The 25,937-nt window shown below is 42.5% G+C and overlaps 4 protein-coding genes across 6 annotated transcripts in view; 2 read left to right on the top strand and 2 right to left on the bottom strand.

The window, feature by feature from the left end:
* Positions 1-2,447: 2,447 nt before the first annotated feature.
* Positions 2,448-5,058, top strand: LOC308114381 (acyl-coenzyme A thioesterase 1-like; the record flags this gene model as incomplete). Its single annotated transcript, XM_080471230.1, has 3 exons — positions 2,448-2,901; positions 4,186-4,373; positions 4,456-5,058. 3 exons carry the CDS (start codon positions 2,448-2,450, stop codon positions 5,056-5,058), a joined length of 1,245 nt encoding a protein of 414 aa, XP_080327356.1.
* Positions 5,059-8,728: 3,670 nt separating this feature from the next.
* On the bottom strand, positions 8,729-14,119 carry LOC308107581 (acyl-coenzyme A thioesterase 1-like). The gene is made up of 4 exons (XM_080459987.1): positions 13,849-14,119; positions 11,305-11,804; positions 10,660-10,862; positions 8,729-9,632 (listed from the first exon to the last, which is right to left on the bottom strand). Exons 2-4 carry the CDS (start codon positions 11,756-11,758, stop codon positions 9,024-9,026), a joined length of 1,266 nt encoding a protein of 421 aa, XP_080316113.1. The 5' UTR covers positions 11,759-11,804; positions 13,849-14,119; the 3' UTR covers positions 8,729-9,023.
* A 2,772-nt stretch (positions 14,120-16,891) lies between these two features.
* On the top strand, positions 16,892-22,283 carry LOC308107801 (acyl-coenzyme A thioesterase 1-like). Of its 3 annotated transcripts, none has more exons than XM_080460325.1 (5): positions 16,892-17,000; positions 17,940-17,975; positions 18,263-18,948; positions 20,637-20,839; positions 21,257-22,283. In XM_080460325.1, exons 3-5 carry the CDS (start codon positions 18,495-18,497, stop codon positions 21,863-21,865), a joined length of 1,266 nt encoding a protein of 421 aa, XP_080316451.1. In that variant the 5' UTR covers positions 16,892-17,000; positions 17,940-17,975; positions 18,263-18,494; the 3' UTR covers positions 21,866-22,283. The 3 variants fall into 3 exon arrangements, with proteins under 3 accessions (XP_080316451.1, XP_080316453.1, XP_080316452.1); XM_080460327.1 differs by having other exon boundaries at positions 16,919-17,000; positions 18,426-18,948; XM_080460326.1 differs by having other exon boundaries at positions 16,922-17,000; positions 18,449-18,948.
* A 986-nt stretch (positions 22,284-23,269) lies between these two features.
* Positions 23,270-25,937, bottom strand: part of svilb (supervillin b) — a gene marked incomplete at its 5' end in the record, with an annotated part of 38,015 nt that continues 35,347 nt past the window's right edge. The window contains one exon of the mRNA XM_080471103.1: positions 23,270-24,175. Coding sequence (XP_080327229.1) covers positions 24,089-24,175 — 87 coding nt within the window. The 3' untranslated portion in view covers positions 23,270-24,088. The remainder of the gene's footprint in view (positions 24,176-25,937) is intronic.

Below are 25,937 nucleotides of genomic sequence, written 5' to 3'. Positions count from 1 at the left end.
ATTCAGATTCCGATTTTTATCTCCATAAGAGGTTAAACCGGAAAAGCAGACTTAAAGAAAATAAACTCTCGATGTCCATAGACATAAACAGGAGACACCGCGCCGCCTGTGTGCGCCCAACTGCCACATTGTGAGTGGCAGGTCTGACCCGTCAGCCTAAACAAGTCTCTGTGACCGCGATGTGTTTTCTGAAGAAAACCACGCAAATATACATTTACATGACTGTGAAGAATCATTGCTTTCATTTTTTATTTAATTTAAATTTATTTATTTATTTATTTATTTATTTATTTATTTATTTATTTATTTATTTATTTATTTATTTATTTATTTAATGTAGCATACTTATAGAAAGTATTGAGAGGAAATGGAAGAAGTTTGCAAATGGGACATTGGGACTGCTGTACTCGCCTTTTAGAGCAGCAACATGATGGAGCCCATGACAAAAATATGCAAAAGGGTTTATTTACACACAATGTGGCATTTATGTACAATGAACATGTACATTAGGGCACAAGTTATAACTTTTTGGTGTAACAAATTTAGATTTGTTTTAACATATTTACACACAATAACATATTTACCTATTATACTTTCATTTATTTTTACATAGTTACCTTTAATATTACATAGAAAATAATTGTTAGATATTTACCTATTACATATTTATTTATTGTTACACATTTATCTATTATTCCATATCATATGACATATTCTCTTTCAGCTCTTCATTTATTAGATTTTTCACTCTCAGTTCCTCCAGAAGACCACACACTGTGCTCTTTGCCCTCCGTTCTCCATCTTTTCATTCCTCTTCGCTCTTCTCAGACTCTCCCCCTCGGCCATGGCTTCACTGAGTCTGGCTGTCAAAGCATCAGGACATGTGGGCAGTGCATAGGCGTGGTCCTAGTGGGAAAAAAAAAAGATTTACATGTTCAGAGTCCTGTGTTATCACATTAATTCTTTGCTTGTGGAACGTGCAATCAATTGATCTGCTACCCTAATCAATTTATATAATAATAATGTTTGTGTACATGTCAGTATGTCTAAAAGGAGTGACGTGTGACATGTTGCTCAGCTGTTTGAGCACAGCCAGACAGTACTTCCTACTGGGATCAGGCTGAGGTTCTCCTGCTGTAACAGGCGGGGTACAGTACACTGACTGGTTCTGAGTAACTGATTTCTTTTGAAATGTAATAATCTACACACTGCAACTAAAATAGCCTCCGTTAGATGAACCGAATAGACGTTGATATTGTTGTTGTTGTTATTATTTGAGGGCGAGCTTAAGCCAGGGAATAGAGAGCATTTCCCACGGCTCCAGCTCATCTATGTCCCAAGTTAATGTTATAAGAGCTAAACACAACGACAACAACAATGAATATGTTTTTCCTACCTGTGGAAGGTAATCCCACGCAGTCGATTGTCCTTATTTTGTCTGTTTGTCCAACCAAAAGCAGAACAGTGATGCGGTATCGTTGCTGAAGTCCTGACAAATGCCACTCACAAGATGGCGGACTCACTGACGTATGTTCCTGCCAGTCAGTGAGGCGTCTAGTGTATATGTCTGTGTATATGTCTATGTCGATGTCCTAATTTGAACTCAAACGGTTCAAAGTTCACCAAGTCTCTCTCATCACTCAGTTCAGGCAGTGGAGCATTTAAGCCTCTGCCTCATCTCACCGTGGATATTCTCTTTGATTTCATAACATTAAATACCATGAAAAGGTTTATTCTATTGCTGTAAATAAGAATAATTTTTGCTCCATTCAAAACCTTTTACCTAGAAATACTACCACAGCATTGAATCTCAAACTGCTGTGGTACTTGTGGTCCAATGTAAAAATTAATTTGAATCATTAGTTGATGGAAATAGCTGTTATTCTTAATGTTTATCCTTTTTGTGTTTGAAGGCCTGCTGAAATGGTATTATGTAGTGTGGCTGGAAGGTAAATAATCAGTAAATAATCCTCATTGGTGAACTGGCCCTCTCTACTTCATGTTCAGGTTGGTCATAGTGGTGGAGAACATTTTCTCAGGTGGCGCACACTGTAGAAACCTACAAAAACACTGCTTTAGATCATTTTGCTGGCATGTATATATGCATTTTGAAAACGTTATAAGAGCCACAGCTATGAACCCAGTCATAATGTGACATAATGTTCACACCAGCTTACTTCTGGTTGCAAGTTAATTTCTGCAGCAAATGCCTGGGATCATCTGCAAACAAAACGGTCAAACCTTCTGAGTCAATTGAACAAACACTGTACACTAATAATGTTTTCAGCTTTCATCAATTTGTTCCTTTGTTGTGTGACACTGTTTCAATGAGTGTGTATATATATATTTACACACACACATATATACCCCCCATGCTATGTTTTTTTAAAGTTTTTTTCAAATTTTCTGTTTAATAATTACTGAGACCCCCCTGTATTTCAGGTAACATGACATCACAAGTGAGACTGCTGTTGTACCCTCGGGCCTGGTGTCTGTTCGACCAGCCAATCCAGGTGAAGGTGGACGGGCTGAGGTCGAGGCAGGTGGTTACTGTGAAGGCCAGATCGACAGACGAGAAGGGGATGGTGTTCAACTCGTCTGCCGTCTACCAAGCCAACGAGAGCGGAGCGATCCAGCTTAGCAGAGACCCATCGCTCAGTGGGAGCTACGTCGGAGTGGAGCCCATGGGCCTGCTGTGGTCGCTCAGTCCAGAAACCTTGCACTCATGTTTTTTCAAAAGTCAAGCACTCAGCCCTCAGGTGGTGAAGATCTCTGTGCATGAGGAAGGGGGGGGCCGGATGCTGGCCGAGGCAACCAATGAGAGGTTTCTGATTGCAGACGGGGTCAGTCGAGTTCCTGTCACAGAGGGAAACATCCGTGGAATCCTCTTTACACCCCCAGGTTCTCCCTGCCTCTCTATTCAGTCAAAGCGTGATAAAGCAAACACAGTGACTGTAATCATCATCTTTTTTTTTAGGCAGATATTGCAGGTTTTCCCATGTTTTCAGAAAAATTACTTTGAAATGCAATTGTGACAAAATATGAAGTCAGATCTTTATCATAAAAAAAGACTAATGACAGAAGGAATCACAAATATACTTACGAATTCAATGAGAATTGTATTTCTATGCTCACACAACTTCAGATGGTAATTGTATGATCAAAACCATCTGCAGTTCCTAATATATCCACTTGGTGCTGCACACGTTCAGTCAAAGAAGAGATCCCAACCCGACGCTGAGAATTTCAAGTGTGTGTGTGTGTGTGTGTGTGTGTGTGTGTGTGTGTGTGTGTGTGTGTGTGAGAGAGCTCCTGGGGGGGCTGGGGTGCGGTGCTCCTTCCCCATTCGCTGGTGGATTAGTGGAGGATGGGATCTCGCGGTGGCCGGGAGGTATCACTCCCCCCCTCAAGTGTGTGAGTGTGTCTGTGTGGGTGTGGGTGTATCTATCAAGTTCGGGGGGGAGGGATTATGAGGCTCCTGGGGGTGGAGAGTTGACTGTCCGCCGACCGGGCCTGGTCAGGCCTTCGCTTTTCCAGGACTGAGGGGGGAGGGGACCCGGAAACGTATAAGCGGGAGAAAATGGATAGATTTTGACTCATTTCTTCTACTCATTTAGCACAACATCTCCACATTTCCTTTGTGTTTCAGAAAAGTTTTACATTTACGCATCAACGTTTTAAAAACGACATCTGTATACGCAGAAATGTGAAAAGTCGTTTTCATGTAGGGCCACTAGTGGGTGCTGTTGGTTGTTTGTAGCCTATTGTTCTCTGTGTGGATGTGTGTGCGGGGTTTCATTACACAAACATTAAAAATGTGAAGGACATGTCCATTTATATGGATAGATGGCCAAGTTAAATTATTAGGGGTGAATCTGAACTATTAAACTACCAAGTCATGACACTCCGGAGGAAAACATTATTGTTTTCCCCCACTTGTTTTTTCAGTGGCTCCAAGCTCTGTTTTACTGTGTAAACGTACAGCCGAAACACAATGAAAGTTTTCTGTTTTCACTTGAACACGAGTAGAATCGTGTAAACTTGGCCCGAATCACTTTCTCCTTGTGGGAGATAAAGAAAAACACAACCTTAACATTTACTTCATAAAATACATACAGTCTGGATGCTCTCTGTCTGGTGATGATTAACCTGCCATCATGCCTCGTTTTGTCGCCTGTGTTCCAGGAAAAGGACCGTTTCCTGCCGTGTTGGACTTGAGCACCTTCATGTCTGAGAAAAGAGCCAGTTTGCTGGCCAACAAAGGCTTTGTGGTTCTCGCAGTGGCCGTGTTTAATGTGAAGCTATACAAACTCACAGAGTTGCACTTGGACCACTTTAAAGAAGCAGTTGACTACTTACTGAAGCATCCAAAGGTGAGTTTGTGGTCAGAATTCTAATGTCACACAGACAAATCATTCAACTTGCACCTCAAGCTCTCTAATGGCTGTGTCACAGGTGGGCAGCAAAGGAGTTGGCCTGGTGTCACGATCAAAGGGAGGAGATATCGCATTGTCCCTGGCTGCCTTTGTGCCTGGCGTTGAGGCCATAGTGTGGATCAATGGAAGCAGTGCAAACATGGGCTTTCCTCTATTTTTCGAAAACCATCAGATCCTCTCAACATTGCCTTTGGACTTCAGCAGGGTGATCCCAACTGAGTCAGGAACATACATCATCAAGCACGTTGCTGAAAATCCCCTGGCGAACAAGGACTGCCTGATCCCTATTGAAAAAGCCAAGGGGCATTTTCTCTTCGTCGCTTCAGGGGACGACCTGAACTGGGACAGCAAAGGCTACATGGACGAGATGGTGGAGAGAATGAAGCGCCACAGGAAGAACAACTTTGAAAGTGTGTGTTACCCTCTGGCTGGACACTTTCTGGAGCCACCTTATGGACCCTTCTGTCCCTCTTCTCGACATGGGTTTCTCACTTTCCCAGTCTTGTGGGGCGGCGAGCCCAAAGCCCACGTTGCTGCTGAAGTAGATCTCTGGAAGAAGATCCAAGAGTTCCTGAAAACTCACCTGAGCTGTGATCCTGCAGAAATTACACCCAGGTTATAGAGTCCACTGCTCTGATGGGAACGACAGGAACCTAATAAACAGGTTAAACATGCCAATAAACTCATAGCGTAATTTACTTTTAAAGAATACAATAACTCATGATATAAGTCAGAAAATCTTTTGTTCATAGTTGTTGAGAATTTTCAATCTTTTGAGCTTGTTGGACATCAAATAGGATAATCAGGTAAAAAACACATGAACGGGTTCATAGCAGGAGTTTAATTTTTAGGTTCAGTAATAATGTGGCTCCAGGATGGAAACTACCATATTTTTTGAAGAAACCGCAAATTGCAGGAACCGTCAATCGGTCCTTCTGGGACTTTTCTTTCTCCAGGACTTTTGCTCATCACCCGATGGTTGTGAATACAATCCGAGCATCTAGCTTCCTGTCCGGTCCCTTGAAAAGACAACAGAGCCACGACTGCAACAGACATCTCGAATCTACTTTTTGGCTCTGACAGTGGATCCATGGCCGCAACGCAAGGCCTGCATGCATGTTCACTGAACGTGAAATCAGGAGGAATCACAAATATATTTACAGATTCAAGGAGAAGTGTATTTCTATGGTCATACAACTTTGTATGGTAAATATATTATCAAAAGTATCTGCAGTTCCTAATATGTCCACTTGGTGCTGCACAAAGAAGTAAAAAAAAAAAAAGAGATCCCATCCTGAAAACACATAGTCCATCTTTTTTGGTGTGCACCCTGATCTGTGCACACTCACACAACACCTGAAAGACTCGCATATCCCCGTCATGTGTTTTTATTGTATCGTGAATAAATGTGTTCAACTACAAATTATGTCCTTTGTTGTTGTGAAGACTGTCCGCCTCTTTTACTAATAATTAAAAATCACAAGATAATAAAGGTAGTTTCTTTAGGGTACTTTAGATGTGGGGGAGTAAATGAAATGTTGTTGACAACCAGTACCAATACAGATCACCACAAAAGGCTGTTTCATTGTCAGATTTTGAGAGAGTATTGGATATCCTTGGATCTAGCGTCCTGAGATTAACATAGGATGTGTGTAAAATATCAAAACTATATTGGAAATTCAAAAAAAAAGAAAAAACCCTCTCTATCTCCTTAAATGTTGGAGTGAAGGCAGTTAAAATGGTCTGCCTCCATTCGTCACTAGCTTTACATCTTCTGAAATCTCCCTAGATTTCTCAATAAAGCGCAAAGCAGTAAAGCTATCGATCTCACCAGGGGGCGCAGATGGAGAAGGACTAACCTCTCCAAGGTCTTCATCAGGTGTGATGTCAGCGCCACCGGCCTGAAGTGGTTGAAGTCCTTGGGGCGGGAGGTCTTCGGCACCGGTACCACACAGGTCGTCTTCCAGGGCTGTGAACATGTGCCCCATGACCCCACTGAGCTGGTCTGCACAGGTTCTGAGGAGTCTGGAGCTGATGCCATCCGGACCGGTTGCCTTCCTGACCTTTAGCCTCCTCAGTTCTCTGTTCACCTGGGCTGTTGTGAAGGACAGGCTGGAGCAGGGGGGCTGTGTGTTGGTAGTTGTGGGAGTGAGGGTGTGAGGGTGTGGCTGACACTGAGGGGAGCAGAGAGCGGTGTGCAGGGGGGTGGCTCTCTGCTTACAGATCAGTTCTCATCTCGTGCAATGTATTTATTTATTAGTCGGAATGCCATAAAATACATCATAATTCCGAAATTTTAGAGACTCTCTCCCTCATTAATGTATCGCATATCATTTTTTTCTTTTTTTTTTTCTTCCCAATTCAAACAGTTTCTTCAAGAAAAGCATTGGTTTCCTGTCCTTGTTGTCTTCATTGCTGACTGTGAGGAGACACAACAAAGTGAGGTACATGTTTGTATCCCGCTCGGCTCCATGATTACACAATTGGTTGGATTCTCTTTAAATCAAAAGAAGCTGAAAACCCTTTGGATGAATGCTTCACATTAAATCACTCAATTGTAGGAAAACAAGCTTGGTTTGATTAGTTCTTGCTTCCAGAGTACTCTAGTTGGTTTAATATTACTTTTTTGGCAAGAACAACCACTGATGTTGATACAGCCTTTTAAATGATTTAAGTCCTTTTTTGTGTTAAATGGATATGCTGAATCACATTTATTTGGAGTGACCCCAAAAACAGAAATCGTGATATTTTTGATTTACTTGATAACAGAAAAGACTTTAGGAACAGAAACTCAAAACGAAAGTTTTGCATTTTTACCTGGCAGCATTGTCGTGGGTTAGGGTTAACTTTACTGCAGAGTGTTTCTTCTCTCCTCTCTCATATTTGGCCATTACTTGGCACGAACATTCTGTCTCTTTTCTATAGTCTGAACATTCACCCTCAGAATGGGACTTTCGCAATCAGACCTTCCTGATATCTTCAATTCTGCAGTGAATGATTAACTTAGAATTTTTATGAACCTCTCTTTGTGACTTGTGGCTTTGTTATTGTCCTGTTCTTTTCTCTCAGTTTCCAACTGAAACAGGAGATAAGTGCCACCCAGGAGCGTGGTTCTGCAGAGGTTTCTTGATAAAAGGGAGACCTTCCCTTCCACCGTAGTCTACATATACGCATGTGGAACAGCTTGTTTATTCTGAGTGGGGCAGATAACAGCAATTTTTCACAGGAACTGTGCAAAATGTGACATAAGCACCAAATTTGGCATAGTGGTTACCAAGGGTGTACTGAATAAATTTGCCTGATGGGCCACATGAAAATCCAAGATGGCTGCTATTTTTCAAGCTGGCCACCAAGATGCTTTTTTGAAGTAATTTTCCCCATAGAAATACATGTATTTGATGGATTTGAGTGATATTGGTGTTGATTACTATGTTTTCTTGCATGCTGATTCCAATGTTGCTAGTTTTAAAAGAATCCAGTTGTTATTTTCACCATTTCTGTTAGTTTTGCTACCTCCTGCTACTTCTGCAGTATGGTAACTTCTCATTGTATTTGTACATAACTTGTGACAATTGGTGCTGAGAAACTGAGCATGGGGTTCAATGTCAGCTAAGGAAGAAACAGTATCATACTTAGTGTCTCAAATGTTGCTTAACCTACCCCACACATCTGTTTAAGCAACAACACCTGAATTGACAGGATGCGCAAGTGCGGGAAAACCAAGCCAAGGATAATTGGGTTTCAAAGTTATCCAGATGGTGTACAGATCACACGGGACTTAATGACATTGGACGAATAGTTGGGCTAGGTATAGGGCAGACATTCATGAACCTAGTTGTATCCCATATAAGAAAGTGCCCATAATACAGGGTGGTAAAAGGATCAACTCTCGACCCTGTTTATCAGAATGGCTTCAAACACCAAATCTGACCCATCTTGGCAGATCAATTGGAGCAAGTGTTGCCTTTGCCAAGCAGAGAAGAAAGAGCCTCTTACATCTCCAGTAGCAAATCCTGCCACGAGGACAGAGGATGTATACAGCCTCCTTGGAAAGAATATTACACTTTTTTCATGCAGCAAATGAACTACCAATCAAGATAGATCCCCGGAGGCTTGAGGATGGCACTGGGACAGGGGCAACCCTAAGAAAGAATCAAGCACTGTATCATACAAGTTACAAGAGAAAAGATCTACCCCTGCACTGATAGTGATGGGAACAGTGGCAGTGGCAACAAGCTACCACGTACAATGTCAAACCCCAAGTGGCCATCTTTAAAAATGGGAGTCATCTTGGATTTTCATGTGGCCCATCAGCCAAACTTTATTCAGTAGACCCTGAAGGAAACCACCTTGTCAAATGTGGTGCTTATATCACAATTTGCATGATTTTTCTGTTATTTGCCCCACTATTGCTCTGTAAAAGAGCCTTGAGATGATTGTCTGGTTATTGGCACTACATAAATAACATTTAATTGAAAGTGAACATTTCTTGAGAAAAATCTTGATTCTTAATAAAAATCAATTTCAGATAGAACACACTTTGTCGGGTATATTAATTTCTTTTCCAGCACCCTGTTTAATTTCTATCTATAGCTTTGCCATGGTTGGTGGATCATCACAACTCAGATGAGTTTTGAAGAACTCCTGGACCTTCTTCCACAGGTGGACCTCAGCCGCTGAGTGGGAGCTCGGCTCACCGCCCCACACCACTGGCTTGCTTACAAGTGAGTGAAAGCTGGAGGGGCAGAAGGGACCATATGGTGGTTCTAAGTAATGCCCGGCTCCAGCGTAACACACACTCTCAAAGTTCTCCTTCCCATGATGCTTCAGTCTATCCACCATCTGCTCCATGAAGGCCTTGCTGTCCCAGTTGAGGTCGTCTTCAGAGGCCACGAAGAGAAAATGTCCCTTGGCTTGTTCAATGGGGATCAAAGTATCCTTGTTCTCCTCCGCTAAAGGACTGAAAATGCAATATTTACCCACGTAGGCTCCAGACTCAGTGGCTTTTATATTATTTACATTGGCCAGTAATGGAGGGAGGATTTGTTCTCCCTTAGAGAGAAGGGGGAACCCCGTGTTGGCAGAGCAGCCGTTGATACACACTACAGCCTCAACATCTGGTAGAAAGGAGGCGATTGAAAGTGCCACATCCCCACTTTTGGAAAGCGAAATTAATCCAACTCCTTTACTGCCCACCTGCGAATCAACACACAAATTAAAGAACGAAAAACCAAATGAAACATCTTTCATTGATCCCCTTGAGATCGCTGCATTTAACTCATCTTATTCACTGGGGACTTTCCTACCCAGCTACAAAACAACGTTTGCGAAACCAAGATTGGCAGTGAGGCTGGACCCCTCTCCCTGTTGATGGAAGATTTTCCCTGGTACAACTGGAACTCTCTACTGAGTTTCTTGCGCCCTCTGAAGGAGATCAACTAAAGACAGGCCTGGACCGAGCGTGGTAGCAAAGGCCAAGCTGCCACGCCCAGTCCCTTCCAGAGGACAACAATCAGGTTACCCATTTAGAAAAGCTCAGTTTTATTAGTCCTAATCCAAAGTATTATCCGTAATTAAAGTTTTGAATCATTGTCGCCATTTGTATAAGTTTGAATCAAGTGCTGTAGCTTAACCCTTGCCAAAATATGCTCAATAAATATAAGCATTGCATTTAAAGTACTGTTTTGTGGATTTTCAATTGGTTATTATTATTATAAATCCGTATACATCATTCCTTGAATTCTGAATGGTAGTAAAAGGTTAAGTGATTGTGTGCATCAACATCATAAAAGGTTCTTAAAGGTTGTTCTCGTCCACGGTTAACTAAGTTACAAACTAATCCCTGGGGTTTATCCTAACCTCTAAACTAAACCTAGCAACGTACACCAAGTGCCATAGTCATTTAGAGAAAAGCTGCCGTTAACAGACGTGACTGACTGGTTGGCTGTGCTACTGAGGCTTCTTAGCAGAGCTAATTGTCAGAGAAAGCGGGATTGGCGTCTGGACGTAGGCAGTTAGAGGCTAGGTGAGTTTCCTCGTCACCAGCTTAATTGTTCTACTGAATCTTTTTGGGTATTTTAGATCCATAGGCAGTCAGAACCTGGCCCTGGTAACAGAGAGCTGGTCCGATTCCCCCGTCTGAGGGGATATAGTTCGGCGCGACTAAACATGAGTCACAAAGATCCCTGCACATTTCTACTCAAGTATTCTTCAGTCATCTCACCTTGTCTTGTCTTCTTAAAAACTTTATTGCTTCTTCAAAATAGTCTAAATGGATACCGCGGATTTCCTTTGAAATGTCATCGTGGCCGTAAAGTGAAACTGTCAGAACTACAAAGCCTCGGCTGGCAAGAAGAGAAGCTCTTTTCTCTGACAGGCCTGAGCCCAGGGTGTAGATATCCAGCACAGCAGGGAAAGGACCATTTCCTACAAGACAAAACACGTTTCCTTTATTTGAATGTTTAGAAGTTGAAGAGAATCAAGCAGCATTTCAGAGTCCAGGAGGAAAAGATTCAATGTAAGCGACGACGTAGAAAACTTTGCATTATCTGTATTATAATACAATAAATTGCCCCTGATACAAATAAAAATTAATTTAAGTGTTCAATGTTCGTTGGGCTGTGGTTGCCCTGTGTCGGGCTGGAACCTGATGTCAGATGTGGCAACTCAGATCTTCAGTTCTCAAAGTATCAGCCAGTTGATTTACTGGAGAGTGTTTTGAGTTTTGGTGACTGAGTTATGTCATCCAGTGCTTGAAGTTAATTCTCTTCTAAGCCTTTTTGTTTCTAGTTTTGCACAAAATGGTAATCTGTGGCAAATGAGCTGTGGTCAGTGAAATAAGTAAGATCATTTAATGGCATGGACAAACCTGGAGGAGTGAACAACACTCCATTAATGTTGCCTTCGCTGACAGGGACTCGGCTGACCCCGTCTTTCATAAAAAGCCTCTCATTGGTCGCCTCTGCCAGCATCTTGCCTTCCCCTTCCTCATGCACAGAGAACTTCACCACATGGGGATGCAGCGAATTCGTTTTCATAAATCTTCTGTGCGGGATGTCTGGTCTCATCGACCACAGCAGGCCCATGGGTTCCACCCCGACGTAGCTCCCGTGGAGCGAGGGGTCTCTGTTCAGGTCGATCTCGCCTCTCTCATCTGCTCTGTAGGTGGCCGCGGAGCTGAACAGTACGTTCTTCTGATCGACGGATCTGGCTCTCACAGTGACCACCTGCTTGGACCTCAGGCCATCCATCTTCACCTGGACCAGCTCGTCGAACATACAGCGTGCTCTAGGCAGCAGCCGCAGTCTCACTTGGGAGGCCATGTTTCCAAAAGTTATCGTTCTTTGCTTCAAATGTTCAGGCTGTTTTCTGAAAAAGAAGTGGGACAAAGTCTGGGGGACACATACTGAATTACAGACCTGGCTCTGCACTCTGCCAAATGTCCTGGTTAGCGCCAGCCGGGCAGGTACTCACATAGTTGGCAATACAAGGAGACCAAATGCAGTTTTGTTAGCAGTTCTCTAGCTGGTCCCGAGCAGCCGGGACACCAGGCCGGCTGAGTGACAGTGAAGGAACGGTAATTCTCAGCACCATCAACCCGTTGATGGAACACCCACTGAGGAATCCATAGTCCCAAAAGTAATGTTAGAGACACCAGGGAGTTTGATAAGACGTATGCCAAGAGGCCTGAGCAGGCAACATTGAGTCTGGTGGTAGTTACACCAGATTATATCAATTGGAAGCCACAAAAATTGATGTATCGGTGTGTGAGTTGGCAAAAAACTGTGTCGGACTCATTTCTCTGGCCCCTTACCTGACATTCGGTGTTGACAACGTATTTCCTCATTTAACCGCTGGATGTCTTGATGGTGTGTACATTAACAGTTGGAGCGGTTTGGGAGTAAAACCTGGTCTGATGAGGAGATACGGCACCATTCCTCTTTTGGATGGCGACGCTCCCTCATGACGGTGTTGACTGTTCAGAGCCGCCAGTATTTCGCAATGTTGCGATTACAACTATCGCAACTACTATGCCCCCCCGCCGGCTCCGCTACAGACCCACTAAGATCACCATCGTTCTTCACTTCATCCAGAAATTCCGGGATACTGTTTTGCCTTCTATATTTGAAGGGATGCGGCCCTTCTGTGCAGTGAAACAAGCGGTAACTGCCAAAAGCAGGTGTTCACAAAATTAGTTAATGCCTGATTGTTGGAAGAAAAGCAAGACAAAAACATCACACTGCGCTGTCTAATCGGGAAAAAAAGCATGGCCCAGACACAAAAGATTCAAGTTCAATTGAAATGCATTAGTTTGAAATTCGTTATGTGTAACATGAAATTATTAAATTTCGTGACCATTTCACAAACTGCCGTGAGACTGGGTCGGCTGGTCATATATCAATAACCAACACTCAAAGCGGCTTCCTTCCAGCTTTCTTACTGCACAGACGGTTTGTTGCTTCCTCTCTGCTTTGCTTAGCTTTCTTTCTTTTAGAGAGAAAGCAGATTGTACATTCTCACAGCTCAGTGGAAGTTGATTTACAATCAACACAGCAGCCGACGTCTCAACAGACGATTATCACAGCGCCCTCTAGAAGATTCTGGAAATGCAATTCCCTGACTCAAAGTGAACGTAGACGCCAGTGGACTTGACAGCGCTCTACTCGCGAGCTAAACACAACTAAGCCGGGAGAAGATTGTGTACAGAACTAAATGTAGTCCTGCATGGAGTTATTTTGGGTCATTTGGGGCAGGTGGGGAGCGGTTGGAGGGAAGGTGAAGGAGCGGAGGGGCGCCTAATCAGTGCCTCTGTTATTGATCATATCATTTACACATCATTTTCCTTCCATCAATTTGGCGGCCCCTCCGGCGCGGCACCCCATGCGCCACATGTAGTGCATACCAGTAGTGACAAATTTCTTAGGAGGGGCTCGTCATTATCATTCGATGTCAGCCAATTTTAACTTCATTTAAATGCAGTGCATTTATAAACCACGTTACAACAATCTTGCCTTTTTTAAAAATTCTAATCAAATACAAGTATAGGCTTTATTAGTCCCTTTTAGAAAATGAATGTGTTTTGGGGCTGGTTTACTTGAAATGACAGTCAGTCCGAGTTTAGGGAACACTAAAGGAATATCAGGTATATTTTCAGACCAATCCATCGCCACCTCAAAAAACACTTTTTCGCTGTTAGATTTTCATCATTAATAAACACGAGCATATCTGTCATTTATATACAATAACAAACCTGGACACATTTGCAAAATTCTAAACACATTTCTGTTTGTGCGCATTTAAAAATAGCTATAATGGCAAACGTTAAACCTGACCTGAAGCTTTTCAGACAGATTTCTCCTTTCAAACTGGTAAATCAGAAGAGTTGTTACAGAATTAATCATCAGGGACTCACCCGTCGTTCTCGTCATCTCGACATCTCGTAGTACCACACTCGAACAAACCAGAAGTGACTTTAAGCCAACCACCCCTTTTTTGCACCACTGGGTACAATTATAGTACCCAATATACTGTAATGTTTTCTCATGGTCCCCAAAATCACACACCAACTGGCAGTCAATTCGTCGTTAACTTCGAACAGAATAAGTCACTATATTGACGACGACGACAAAACCGCAGAACAACCCGAAAAACACATCCAGTCATTTATTAGCCCTGGCACCTCTGCCGACAGCCTCCCCAGCATCCCCTGATCCTTGCCCCTCCTCCCAGGTGCCCACAAAATCCAATCACAATAGCAACCGCAACAACATGAACAGTAAGAGTAATGATTAAACACAGTTTAACACAACAATGAACAATAATTGACACTTGGGTCATTACAATACATTTTATAGAGTTTCATAGTCAGAATAAATGTCCTCACCTCCTCCAATCAACTTGGTGACAAAACACCGTGAAATAAAACAGAACTTGCTTGCTCGTCCTTGATGCAAGCGATAAGTGAGAGCTTAGTGTTTTACAAGGTAGAACAACCTGTTTAAATATTTGTTAAGCAGCTGCTGCTAGTCAATGTGTGCCTGAATTCGATTGCGCTCTTTCTGTCATTTCAGGTCACCTCAGGTCACCTCAGCCTCTTTTGAAAGAAAATAGAATTATTTGTACCTACATATACACCCCACTTTGAGAGAAGAAGATCAAGTTTGAACCCAGTGTTGAGGCTCGTGTGCTACTCGGCAAAAGTGGAGATAAACTGATGTGTGTTTTTGGGGCTGTGATGGATTGCAGGTCTGCCTTGACAGGAATCGAAGCTGTAAAGCCAGGGTCTCGCTGCCCCGACTGCAGTCTAACAGGCTCTTCCATTCTGGCTGCATACCACTCCGCTGCCCTGTACCTCAGTAGGTGCAGTAGAAGTGTATGGAAGTATATCTGGGCCATCAGAGTTTGAATTTGAATTTCTAGCTCTGAAATTATTTTTTAACCATCGAAATCAGACTTTGAATTTTAAAAGCCTTTGAATTTCAAGTACAGAATTATTATTTTTTTGCTTCAGATTTTTTTTTTTCAACATCTAAGAAAAACTCTGTGTAAATCAAGTCAACGCGTCAAAAGATTTTGCTGCAAAAAAATTCAGCCATAAAAAAAATCAGCTGCAATAGAGCCATGTGTGCCATCAGGGAGATGCAATCGATCCCTGTAATGTTAAAACTATTGATGAATCTAATAAATTTGTGATCCACCAATTACGCTAGAAGAAATCGCTCAAGTAAAATAAATTTCCTGACACGGATGGGCGAAGCTCTGAATTTGACAGAATCTTTTCTACTCAGCTTGTGCCCTTTTTTATCAAAAGTTTTTTTTTTTTTTTTTTTTAGGAAGTATTGAAAAAGAACAGCTTCCTCATACACTATGTCAAGGAAGGATTAATCACTTTAATTCCAAAACCTCAAAAAGATCCTTTAGTTTTAGACAATTGGCATCCCATCACCCTACTTAATGATTACAAATTTAAAAAAAAAAAAAAAAAGTATTGAACGATGTAATTGAAGAATCTCAAAAAGATTTTATGACTTGCAGATATATTATTGACAATATAAGACTAATTCTTGACATATTAATGTATCTTATTTCAAAAGACAGATTCATTTTATTTTTTAGATTTCCAAAAAGCCTTCGATTCAGGTGAACATGAATTTCTGTTTAGAACTCTAGATCTATATCAGTTTGGCTAGCCTTTTAAAAAATCTTCTTGTTCTTTATATGCCTTCGGAAACAGCTCTATAAAATGACCCCATGGAACAACTCAGAGATTTAATATTGAACGTTGAATACTCCAAGGATGCCCGATTTCCGCCTTCTTATTTCTTTTACCTATGCAAATCTTGACAAATTCTATCGAGAATGGTAGACTTGTTATTATTATGAAAGATGAAAACCAAAGACAAAACGAAAACTTTAATCCTCTCGTGCAAAGAATAAAAAGAGATTCAAAGAGACTTATCAATCTCAGGTAGAATCCTACTTTCCAAAGCTGAAGGCCTTTCCAGTCTAGTCTATGTTAGCGCTATGTTAGTGTTTATGTCTATGACGTATATGCATATTTATTTGAAGTAAAAGAGGGAAAGTTAAATATGACGGACGTGGAGGAATTGAGAAGAGGCTACTAATCCACTGTATGCAGGCCTTAGTCACACAGCGAACATATGTTTTCTCACAAATCCCAAATGCCGTCTCGTTCATCGGTAAACCCGGAAATATAAATACGACGATGAGTGGACATGCTCTAATTACACCAAAAACCAAAATAACCAGCGGATTCTTAATCAAACAAAATACTTTTGTTACCAAACCAAAAATGATATTTACAATATTGCACAAGAAATAAGAAATGTGTAAAAGGAAAAAAAAAATGAAATACTTCAAACTTATTCTTAATGTAACAGTGCCGTCTATTGGCATGAACAAATATTGCTCAACATGCCGTCCTTCAAGCAGGAATCAATCGTGTGATCAGGTATCGACTAGTCACCCTGAACAGAACTCCTGTGATTCCATACCAACCATCGCAAATCTATCACAGACATCCACGCACACACACACATTCCTAACGATGATTACCAGAACCTTCTTATCTGCATGTCACGCTATGACATCTAAACACACCACTGAATCTGACGATCACTTAACTTAAACAATTGTTGTTTCGTTTGCTTGGTGCCAGTACTGTGTTTCGGAATAATTGGTTCCCGTGTCAACTGATGCCCGACCTCCTTTAGAGCGACGACAGCAGAGTTTAAAAAACCGAAACTGTCCTGCACTTCCAAACCACCACATTCACGCAAAATTTTAAAGGATCAGAGCTCTTGTGAGTCTTTGTTTTTCGTCTTGTTGGACGAACATGTGTCAGATCGTGACTGCTGTCACTCGGCTGCAGGCTTGCACGCGCTGACGTACCATGTTGTGTGAACCCATAGACAAATGTTTATGGTGTGACCCTTGCTCAAAGCCCCGCCCCATCCGGTGACATAACATAAACTGTAGGGTGAGCGCGAGCCGCTTTAACGGAGTGGCTGTTCAGCTCTGTCACAAGTTCAGGGACGAGACCAGGTAGGAGACATCGTTTAGTGTTCTCTGTTAATATAGTAAACAATGATACTCTTTTCCAGTCAGTGCAGTATTAAATGACCCATGTCGTAAGTTTTAGCGTATAAAGTCAACCTTGGAGGGATAATTCCAGGTACGAAAATAGGGAAATTGTCTTGGTTTTACAATTTCTCTGGGAGAAAGTTCATAAAAGAGCTAAATCTATCTTTTCACAAAGAAGGTGGGGCAGCAAAAAAAATACTCGGGAGACAGAGCAAACGTCTTGCTCTAAACTCCTGATCAGCTGTGATCCACACGCAGTACTCTTGCGCCAACGACATAAGTGTCTGACGGAAACTCTCTCTAGAATTGCTTTACTCAGCAGGTCAGCAGCAGGTCAGCAGTGAACACTGTGAACATTGAACAGTGAAACTTGGCACAGCCAACTCATCTGGCTCCACCCGTGCTCCTTTATGCTCTTTACCCTAATTCCACAGCACAGTCCCTGTTTGTTCTGACTGATGCTTCTGCAACTCCCTCAAACGCTGTGCAACACATTGGAACTTAGAATATTCTTGTTCATACTACATCAATATATGCTAATATTTAACTTAAATGCAGTAAGGGGGAAATCACAACAATGGGAATCTTGTCAAAACTGTATTTAAGGAACAGCACGAGATTTTTTTTCTTTCCGCTTGGCGTGTGCTTCATTTAGCGTTGGCTTTGTTTGTTTACTGCACACTGTGCTGTGTGTCATGTTCTCTCGCTCGGTCCAGTCGAGGGCCTTCCACAGGAGAATGCCGGTTCACAAACGGGCAGTTTTTGGCCGATCGTCCACACGAGGCGGCATTTTAGAAGCCCGAAAACTTTTCTTTTCTTTTTTTTTTCAAACACGGGTCCCAGAGTGGGGACATTTTAAAACCCGGTATGATTTATATAATTTCCCATGTTCTTTTTCAGAAAACAGCCCGAACAGCTATCAACACCGAATGTCAGGTAAGGGGCCAGAGAAATGAGTCTGACACAGTTTTTTTGCAAACTCACACACCGATACATCAATTTTTTGTGGCTTCCAATTGATATAATCTAGTGTAACTACCACCAGACTCAATGTTAGCTGCTCAGGCCTTTTGGCATACGTCTTATCAAACTCCCTGGTGTCTCTAACATTACTTTTGGGACTATGGATTCCTCAGTGGGTGTGTTGCAGAGTGGGGAAAAGCATTTATATTTATGAACGGGTTGATGATGCTGACAATTACGGTTCCTTCACTGTCACTCAGCCGGCCTGGTGTCCCGGCTGCTCGGGACCAGCTGGAGAACTGCTAACAAAACTGCATTTGGTCTCCTTGTATTGCCGACTATGCGAGTACCTGCCGGCTGCCGCTAACCAGGACATTTGACAGAGTGCGGAGCCAGGTCTGTAATTCAGTATGTGTCCCCCAGACTTTGTCCCACTTCTTTTTCAGAAAACAGCCTGAACATTTGAAGCAAAGAACGATAACTTTTGGAAACATGGCCTCCCAAGTGAGACTGCGGCTGCTGCCTAGAGCACGCTGTATGTTCGACGAGCTGGTCCAGGTGAAGATGGATGGCCTGAGGTCCAAGCAGGTGGTCACTGTGAGAGCCAGATCCGTCGATCAGAAGAACGTACTGTTCAGCTCCGCGGCCACCTACAGAGCAGATGAGAGAGGCGAGATCGACCTGAACAGAGACCCCTCGCTCCACGGGAGCTACGTCGGGGTGGAACCCATGGGCCTGCTGTGGTCGATGAGACCAGACATCCCGCACAGAAAATTTATGAAAACGAATTCGCTGCATCCCCATGTGGTGAAGTTCTCTGTGCATGAGGAAGGGGAAGGCAAGATGCTGGCAGAGGCGACCAATGAGAGGCTTTTTATGAAAGACGGGGTCAGCCGAGTCCCTGTCAGCGAAGGCAACATTAATGGAGTGTTGTTCACTCCTCCAGGTTTGTCCATGCCATTAAATGATCTTACTTATTTCACTGACCACAGCTCATTTGCCATTTTGTGCAAAACTAGAAACAAAAAGGCTTAGAAGAGAATTAACTTCAAGCACTGGATGACATAACTCAGTCACCAAAACTCAAAACACTCTCCAGTAAATCAACTGGCTGATACTTTGAGAACTGAAGATCTGAGTTGCCACATCTGACATCAGGTTCCAGCCCGACACAGGGCAACCACAGCCCAACGAACATTGAACACTTAAAGGAGACATATCATGCTTTTAAATCCTTCCTTTTTACATATAAATCATACAGTTGTGGTCTATATAAAGCGGAACTGCAATGCTTGGGTCTGAATTCCTCATTATTATAGCTCCACAGGCCCCTTTTCAACCCCTTTTCTGATGTGCTTCTGAGAGCAACTCGTTTTGGGGCGGTCTCTTCAAATGCAAATGAGACACTTCATACCCCGCCTCCTCTCCAGGTTGCAGAGGTGACACTCGGTTCAACGTCACCCTGTTCGGCCATCTTTGTAGTTTGATAGAACAGATACAATTATCTAGCGGCGCAGAAACTTTATATTCACACATTATTTACAAAATGTCAACAACGGAAGATTTGTCCATCCAGCCATACATGTTGGAGCCAGAGTCGGACCCGGCGGAGCGAGATGAAAATGACGATGATGCAGCTGCAGAACAACGTCTTCATATGGATGTAACGCAATGGTGTGTTACTATATTTACACTAACTTCTCCATCCATGCCCACTACTACAATACTGCCTGTATTACAACGACTATTTAACACAGAAGCTACATTATAATCTAAAAAGAGCACACAGCGCTAACATATGAAGACGGTGCAACTGCTAATGCTAACAAAACAATGACAGGGACGTCTTATCATCACACTTTTTAGCGTTATATACAGCTTACCGAAGTGCTCTGTTCGTCGTCTCCATAGATAGAAGGAACTGTCCGCTCAATCAGACGAAGTCTTTCGGCAAATCCTTCTTTATACTGGCGGAGGTTGCTGAAGCAGTCATTCTTGAAGTGCTTCGCGCACACAAAAATGACCTTACCCACAGATGTGGGTACATTTCTGTGAAAAATAAAACTCAACCAGGCACTTCGAAAAGGTTCTGATGCTGGGAGACGGTGTAACGAAGCTTGTGGGTTACTACATCCAACAACCGAACATTTCGACTTATCCTCTCGTAACTTCGGTTGGACTACAAAATTGCAGCGAGAAACAAAAATGGCGGATTGCTCGAAGTGTCGATGTCCTAATTTGGCAGTTCCGCTGCGAATACTGTGACGTCATTGTTCAAAAAACGTATTAGAGAATAGAAAAATCGAAACCGATCGCAAAATATGACCAAAACAGATTATAAAGATATCAACGGAGCACCTGAAGAGACTACTTTGAACTTTTCTGTACTTCTAAACACTCTAAATATACAACAAAATGCATTTAAGGGCTAAAAAAGTGGATTTAGCATGATATGTCCCCTTTAATTTAATTCTTATTTGTATCAGGGGCAATTTATTGTATTATAATACAGATAATGCAAAGTTTTCTACGTCGTCGCTTACATTGAATCTTTTCCTCCTGGACTCTGAAATGCTGCTTGATTCTCTTCAACTTCTAAACATTAAAATGAAGGAAACGTGTTTTGTCTTGTAGGAAATGGTCCTTTCCCTGCTGTGCTGGATATCTACACCCTGGGCGGAGGCCTGTCAGAGAAAAGAGCTTCTCTTCTTGCCAGCCGAGGCTTTGTAGTTCTGACAGTTTCACTTTACGGCCCCGATGACATTTCAAAGGAAATCCGCGGTATCCATTTAGACTATTTTGAAGAAGCAATAAGGTTTTTAAGAAGACAAGACAAGGTGAGATGACTGAAGAATACTTGAGTAGAAATGTGCAGGGATCTTTGTGACGCATTTTAAAGATTGTCATCCTGAACGTAACATCATTTTTCAACCGTCAGTATCGATGCTAAAGTTTCAAATAGTGTCCAACCAATCCCTCCAGCATCGCAAGCAACTGTAAAAAGTCGCTGGTGGTGGGTTCAGAAGTTTGCAGGTTTGAAGCCCACTGCCAACAGGTTACACTGTGGGTCCTTGAGCAATACCCTTATACACTAGATCTACCAAGGGACTGCACTGTGGCTGCCCACTGCTCCTGGTCTGTGTGGTTTAGATGAACTGTGAATAAGATGAGTTAAATGCAGCGATCTCAAGGGGATCAATAAAAGATGTTTCGTTTGGTTTTTTTCGTTCTTTAATTTGTGTGTTGATTCACAGGTGGGCAGTAAAGGAGTTGGATTAATTTCGCTTTCCAAAAGTGGGGATGTGGCACTTTCAATCGCCTCCTTTCTACCAGATGTTGAGGCTGTAGTGTGGATCAACGGTTGCTCTGCCAACACGGGGTTCCCCCTTCTCTCTAAGGGAGACCAAATCCTCCCTCCATTACTGGCCGATGTAAATAAATTAAAAGCCACTGAGTCTGGAGCCTACGTGGGTAAATATTGCATTTTCAGTCCTTTAGCGGAGGAGAACAAGGATACTTTGATCCCCATTGAACAAGCCAAGGGACATTTTCTCTTCGTGGCCGCTGAAGATGACCTCAACTGGGACAGCAAGGCCTTCATGGAGCAGATGGTGGATAGACTGAAGCATCATGGGAAGGAGAACTTTGAGAGTGTGTGTTACGCTGGAGCCGGGCATTACTTAGAACCACCATATGGTCCCTTCTGCCCCTCCAGCTTTCACTCACTTGTAAGCAAGCCAGTGGTGTGGGGCGGTGAGCCGAGCTCCCACTCAGCGGCTGAGGTCCACCTGTGGAAGAAGGTCCAGGAGTTCTTCAAAACTCATCTGAGTTGTGATGATCCACCAACCATGGCAAAGCTATAGATGCAATCACCATTGAAAGTTAAAGTAAATTACTGATAAAAATATTTCCTTTCATCAAGGAAGCCAAGACGTTACAAAGTCTCTTTCATTCTCCAAAAACATTACAAATGACTCCGTACAGCCAACCTGAGTGCACAACGTATACTGCTTGAATAAAAGTACAAAAGACTGCTACTTGCTGATGTGTTTGTAGATTTTGGCTTTTGACCACAACCGTCCTGCCGTTTTCATTAAAAGTCTTACTAGGAAGACTTCATTGCGTTGACCTGTCAACACTTGTTGGTAAAATGCAGCAATTCTTCAAACGGCCACACGATGGAGCTCAAGCTAAATCTGACGTCACAGGTGACCCTGATTTCACATTGAATCCCTGTAATGGTTGGTCCTATTCAGTCATTAAAACCCAACGTCAGTCGATATCTCTCGCTATCTTCAAGCTGCTTTTTTCAAAAGTGGAGATCTCGTGCAATCAGTGAAGTGATGGTGATTTAATGATCTGCTTGGAGCTTCGCTTCCTGTTTCACTTTGCGCACATGGCCTCGTGCGTCTCTTCCTGTTTTCGCACTCACCTGCGCCTCATCAATCACTCTGACTACCAGATAACTGGGCTTTGCAGATGAATTCTCATGCAATGCTTGAACTCGGTTATGCCATCACACCTGTTCAGTCTATTTAATTTTTAATTCATGAAAGGTCCGGTCCCCCCCCCCCCCCATGTCTTTATCTCTTGATATTTTACAAACAATTTTTTTCTGTTCTATGTTTTTAGTTTTAGATTTGTTTCTAAATTCTTCAATTTTTTTGGGACTTTCATGTTATTTTAATGTGTTTTGAATTACAACCAGTTTGGCCTTTTTTTTTATTTTTATTTTTTTTTAGAATTTCATGTATTGTTTCCTCTTAAAAAGTTGCTTTTCAATACTTCTCTCAGAGGGAAGCTGTGTAATTTTCACGCCCAAGCTTTCAGTGGTGTCCTGCCTGAATAGATCAACCTCTTAGCACTGCTGCAGCTATAGAAATCAGCAATAATATAACAGAAACACGTCATCACTAAAGCAAGAAGCCCAATTAAAAAAGAAAATACAAATAACGTGCATTTTACTCTGCAAAAGTATGATTTGTACACAAAAACCACCTCTCTTCCCTCAAGGAAAGTCCAGCTACTCTGTCATGCAGGTTCTCCTTGTGTTCTATGTTGAGAAATGGGCCTTTTTCTACAATGGAGGCTAATGTTGATAGTCAGGTTTGCTCTATCATGTTTCTGCCCTAAGTTTTAATTTGCTTTACGGCTGATAATGTCCACGCTTTAAGCCCCTGCATTCATCTCTTGCGTCCCTCCCGCAAAGGCGTAGACGACTCTGTTAATATCAGACGTGCAGCAAAAAAACAACACGGACTCAAAGCGCCGAGTTGAGCATTAATTGTGATTTAATTCACTATGTGTTATATCACAAAGAAAGTCTTTAAAAATGCAGACTAGAATTTCTGTATATAAACTGTACACAAAAAGCAAGGCACTATACATTCAGATTCATCAAGCTGCGGTTTGCCTGCTCATCAGAAAGTCGGGACCTGTGGATCGCAGCCACCGTCGCCGCCGCGCTTCGTCAGTCCGAGTCAATTCAGCAGTGCAGCACAGGCGAGCGACACGAGTCTCCTCCGAGGCCCGACGGCGTCCGGACGCTGCGGGAGGAAGAAATCTCTCCTCGCAAACATCCGACGCCGCGGAGGGGTTTTTTTTTTTGTTTTTTTTTTATACATAGATACAAAGTCACAGACGCACCTACGCACACATGTACACAGATAAAACGTTAACACGCAAACATTATATACAGTCGCACACAACCACAGCATGGCACTTCCTGTTGTTTTTTTTTTAACCCCCCCCATTCTCGAGTCCGTGAGCGGTGACTGCAGGGCCCGGGAAGAGATTCCAGACACACCAAACAACCAAGTATAAACCAAAGTGTCACTCCTCCCCACCCCCCGTCCCCCCGGAAAAAAAATCTGCCTCCATTTATTGTAGTTGAGAAGTAAAACCACAAGACATGACAATAAGCGAGGCGGGTGCGTCTCCAGTCTCATGTTCGTCTGATTCTGCTGTGTTCCCACCAAAAAAAATAAAATAAAAATAGAAAACCAAACTCGGTTCCAAGAGTCCGACCTTTGACCGCTTCACGTGCCATCTTCTGCTTCTGATAAATATAAACTTTAAAAACTTGCTTAAAACAGTCCTTTCGCCTTCTTCAAGTTGACTTGTTTCCATCCGGGCAGACGTTCGTATTCCTCTCGCCTCATGTCTAAAGCTTTCTGCGGAGAAGAATCACAGACAGACAGACAAAGCTCAGTAACCCGGGAACTGCATTTATTTCATCTCCAGACTGGTTTCCTCATTTTTTAGGCTGTTGTACTTGTTGTGCTCCTCGGGCTATTCCCGAACCATTTTTCCCTCGAGTCACGGAGTGAAACAGGGAAAACCATTTCCGTGTCGAAAGTAACGTCCCCATTGGTGAACCAGCAGAACATCGCACGACGCATCACGCTGCCTCCGCCATCTTGTTTTATTCCCATGCATCATCCTGGTGCCATGGGTTTTCTAAACACATGGCACCGATCATCTACCTGATATAATAGAAAACGAGATTGTCCCATCGCTTCACGGTGGAGCTACGATGCCTACATGTCTTTTTTTATTTTTAAGATTCCTGATCCATCTATCCATTGAGCTACAAGACCAATTAATGCAGCTGACCTGGATCCCCGGAGGAGGCACTGGAGCCGATCTCAGCCGAACATAGTTTCTTTGAATGAACTGATGATCTGCATGTATCTGCATAGCTGGTGTTTTCATGCGATCATTTCAAAATCAGGAGTCAATCTATGTGCTTGTGAACCAGCGTTTTGCACATTTTGAACACATTCGCTCACGCAGTCATTCATTTACATCAATGCAGCTTCGTCTATTTTATTACAAAACACACACATACTGTATCCTGTTCAAACTATTCCCATGTCTGTGTAGGCTCATGTTTTTCCATTAAAAAGCCTTTTTCCTGCACTGGCCTGCAAAAACCACTACAGCCTCGGCAAATTCAAACCTCTATCGACAAATAGTTGTATACAAGTTTATTTTCCATTCTTGAACTGGAGCTGTCACTAGTTAGTTCCGGCTGCTCGTTCATGGCGCATCGCTGTACCTCTTGTGTCCCTTGAAAAAGAGGTTTTTATCTCCAACTTCTCCAAAAAGGTACCTGCTTATTGGCAGAAATATTTCCATATTTAGTATTATGCGGGCTGTTCTGGAGGAGCAACACATCTGCAAAACCACTCGTACATCCAGTGTGTTCTTCATGCATTCACTTTGTGCTCCGCAGACAGAAAGTGTGAGTCAGACTGCAGTGCAGCTGATGGTGAATCAGTGAATTGAACCTGTTAGCTGGGAGAGGAAAGAGTCTCAGGCGTGGGTAGTTTTTACATGAAGAGGTGCACGGTGGTGCGTGGTGCGGTCGAAAAGAAATCCGATGTCGTTTCGTGAGTTTGCTCATACAAATAATAAATATTTCAATTAATAATACATCACTCAAATTGTGTTTTTTTCTCTGGAAAATGAAGTTTTATGATAATTCTTCAATCCTTTATGATAAAGGTTTGAAGTAATCTGTAATATTATTTATTTATTTTGCATAAAACACAAATAAACAGCAACTACCAAATGTGGTGTGGACACATGATGAAATAAAGTCCCCAAAAAAATCACCATCAAACCTAATTTTGTTCATCTTCAATCCATGTACTTCATTTTTGGACTGTTTGTCCGCCCTCTAGTGGCCAGAAATGCACATTACAATTGATTAATTGTGCGTTTCTTTTAAAAACAGTTGGTAATCCACTAAAAACAATTCCCACTAGAAAATAAATAAATAAATAAAATGAAAATGTGTCATTTTTCTTCTAACTCTGAGTGTTACTTCATTCAACATCGTCTCCTGCTGAGTCGTTTCTTCAGGATTTTCTGAACATTTCATGTGTTCGTGCAGCCAAGCACAACCTCTTTCTCTTCAACCAGCACCAC

This window comes from Lipophrys pholis, assembly GCF_963383615.2.
Source record: "Lipophrys pholis genome assembly, chromosome: 1".
Lineage (NCBI taxonomy): Eukaryota > Metazoa > Chordata > Actinopteri > Blenniiformes > Blenniidae > Lipophrys > Lipophrys pholis.
The sequence above is the reverse complement of the archived record's forward strand: the minus strand, read 5'-3'. Positions and strand labels throughout refer to the sequence as shown.